Source organism: Austrofundulus limnaeus, unplaced genomic scaffold (genome assembly GCF_001266775.1).
Source record: "Austrofundulus limnaeus strain Quisiro unplaced genomic scaffold, Austrofundulus_limnaeus-1.0 Scaffold56, whole genome shotgun sequence".
In the NCBI taxonomy this organism is placed as follows: Eukaryota; Metazoa; Chordata; class Actinopteri; order Cyprinodontiformes; family Rivulidae; genus Austrofundulus; species Austrofundulus limnaeus.
Genome location: NW_013952458.1, coordinates 344014 through 346633, shown reverse-complemented (window position 1 = coordinate 346633; position 2620 = coordinate 344014). Strand labels below are relative to the sequence as shown.

General features: G+C 41.4%; 1 protein-coding gene across 1 annotated transcript in view; it reads left to right on the top strand.

The window, feature by feature from the left end:
- Positions 1-2620, top strand: part of LOC106518106 (SH2 domain-containing adapter protein E) — a 7309-nt gene that overhangs the window by 1166 nt on the left and 3523 nt on the right. The window contains exons 2-3 of the mRNA XM_014009216.1: positions 1315-1441; positions 2138-2374. Coding sequence (XP_013864670.1) covers positions 1315-1441; positions 2138-2374 — 364 coding nt within the window. The remainder of the gene's footprint in view (positions 1-1314; positions 1442-2137; positions 2375-2620) is intronic.

Genomic DNA, 2620 nt, shown 5'->3' with positions numbered 1-2620 from the left:
CTATCTATCTATCTATCTATCTATCTATCTATCTATCTATCTATCTATCTATCTATCTATCTATCTATCTATCTATCTATACTGTGCTCTATGCATACATCTGTGTAGCAATATGGATGGTGTTCTGTTGGGAAAACAGAGGCAAACTAAACAAAAACGTAGACGTTTATGAAGAATTTTTAATCCGTTCGCATGGGAAAATCCAGCAGTCCAACCTCTGAAAGTTGATATTATTGTTTTATTTCCTCTTTTGACTCTGTTCTTTCACCCATCGTCTCCTCGATTACAAAGCTTGTGGCCAGACGTGAGACCTTCACCCACCCCCTCTCTGTATCATAACGGATCCAAGCACACCTCCTCCGTTCATTCATTCATTCAGTCCCCTGGTGATGACGAATCTGTAATAAAAACAACACTGTTATTCAACTCTCAGTTGCAAATCCCCTCCAGTGTCAATAAAAAAAGTGGTAATATTCAGATGAAAAGATGCTGATACAGTGGCRCGAGATTGATACAAATTTGTTTTGTATTTCTGAGAATTCTCTATGCTGTCAGTGGATGCAAGTGTTTATTTGTCTGAATGTTAGTAAAATGACCCACTTTAAAGTGCCTGTGACATTAATTTCCTTCAAATATAAAAAGTCAAAGAAAACATTTTTATTTATAAGAAACTTGGCATAATTTGACCCATTTTGTCACAAAACTGACATATTTTCTTTGAATTTGGCTCAGCCAAAGTGAAACAGGAAGTGACATCAAAGGGGAACTCTTTAAGAATGAAATCTCCCATTTGTTTATTGACACAATAATATGAGAAGTGACTCTCCTTTCTTTCTTTTTAGTGACTCAAAATAATCTAAAGAAACATCCAATTCTTCTATGTCAGTGTTGTTAGTCATTTTAGCAATGCTCTGTTAATATTCAGGCATTCCCCTTTGACATCACTTCCTGTTACTACAGTTGTGAAAATATCAACAACTGTTCATCTCAGCGGTGTGAGAAAAACATTTGTAATATGTTATTCATATTATCTTTCCAAAGGTGTATTCATATTTATTACAAAAATTTGATGTCACAGGCACTTTAATGAAACTCTCATTATCAAAAAATGATTAACCAGTTCAAAATGGCCGCTACAGAAACCACAAAAATGGCCAAAACTCGGTCGGCTACATAAAAACCAACATTAATATACGATTTAGAGTTTAAATTTCTCCCCAAACACAAGTAGACGTTTTTAAGAAGCCAAGTTTTCTGCTCAAAGTGCCCAAATATTTGTAAAGCCTGTCGATTTGTGCGYGTTTCTGATTCCAGCCCATCATCCTGGAGGATTACGCCGACCCTTTTGACGCTCAGAGGAGCAGCGAACCGAAGGAGGCCGAGAGGCTGGGTGAGAACGACGGCTACGTGGAGCCGTACGACGCTCAGCAGATGATCACAGGTGAGAAACGTTCCAGCTCCTAAAACACGTCTGACCTCACAGGGTCTCCTCAGAAGCTGAACTCGCTCCTGTCGTACTCCCCRCAGGGTTGCTTGTGGACAATGGGTGTAGCTTCCTGCCCTCACTTCCCCTCTCCCGTCTCCATTTCCTGCTACTATTCTCTCAAAAGGAAGTTTTCCTTCAGTGCCGACCGGCGTTGTAGACCTGTCAAACCATTCATCACCCCCCCCACCCCCATCGTGTCAAAGGAAATTTGGTGTTTTGTCATTTTAATCGTGAATTATTTAAACAAAAAGAGTCCTGATGTGTAAGCTGCCCAAGCCAGAGGCACTAATGCACCCCCATACCATCAGAGAAGCAGATTTTTGAACTATGCGCTGATAGCTTTCCTCGTCAATACAAAGAATGTGACTGCTGTGGTTCACAAAGATAATTTAAAATTTTATTTTCAATTTGTTTCTGTAAAGTTGTTGGTGTTTGCGTATGGTTTCTTATTTGCATAATAGAGCTTTAAGCAGCATTTCTAGTTGGAATGATGAACTAAGTTCACAGATGAGGATTTGACTAAATGTTCCTGAGCCCATGCGTTTATGGTTAAAAACTGAATCAAACCAGTTTTTAATGCAGTGGAAGTTTGCATCAGTCCAACCTCTCAGCAGAGTTTTTAATCTTTAATCCTTTTTTTTAACCGGYCAGAGATCAGACGTCGGGGATCCAAAGACCTGCTGAGGACGTGTGTGTTAATGGACGCGAGCGAGGGAACGATGGAGGAAGGTCAGCCTGCTCCCTTACAGATTTATGACCTTCCGTACGAAGGAAGTGGTGACGACCAAAAGATGAGAGTCGGGAGGTCGGAGCGAGACCTGCGTCCAGCCTCGGAGCACGAGCTGCCCTGGGAGTGGAGGAAGCAGCACATAGTCAGGACTCTGTCAGGTACACAGCTTCTGTCACCACTTTAAAACTCACACGTTTGCCCAGCTATCTATTTGGGGACATTCCTTTGACTTCCATTACATTTCTGCAGCCTAACCCTGACCACCTAAGGCTAACCTCACCTGACCCTAAAACTAACCTAAACTCAGTTCACACCTTGGTCCTAAACCCAACCCCCAACCCACCAATGGCATTTAAAACAAAACGGGGACTCGACTTTTGTCCCCAAATGTAGGCGTTTTGTCT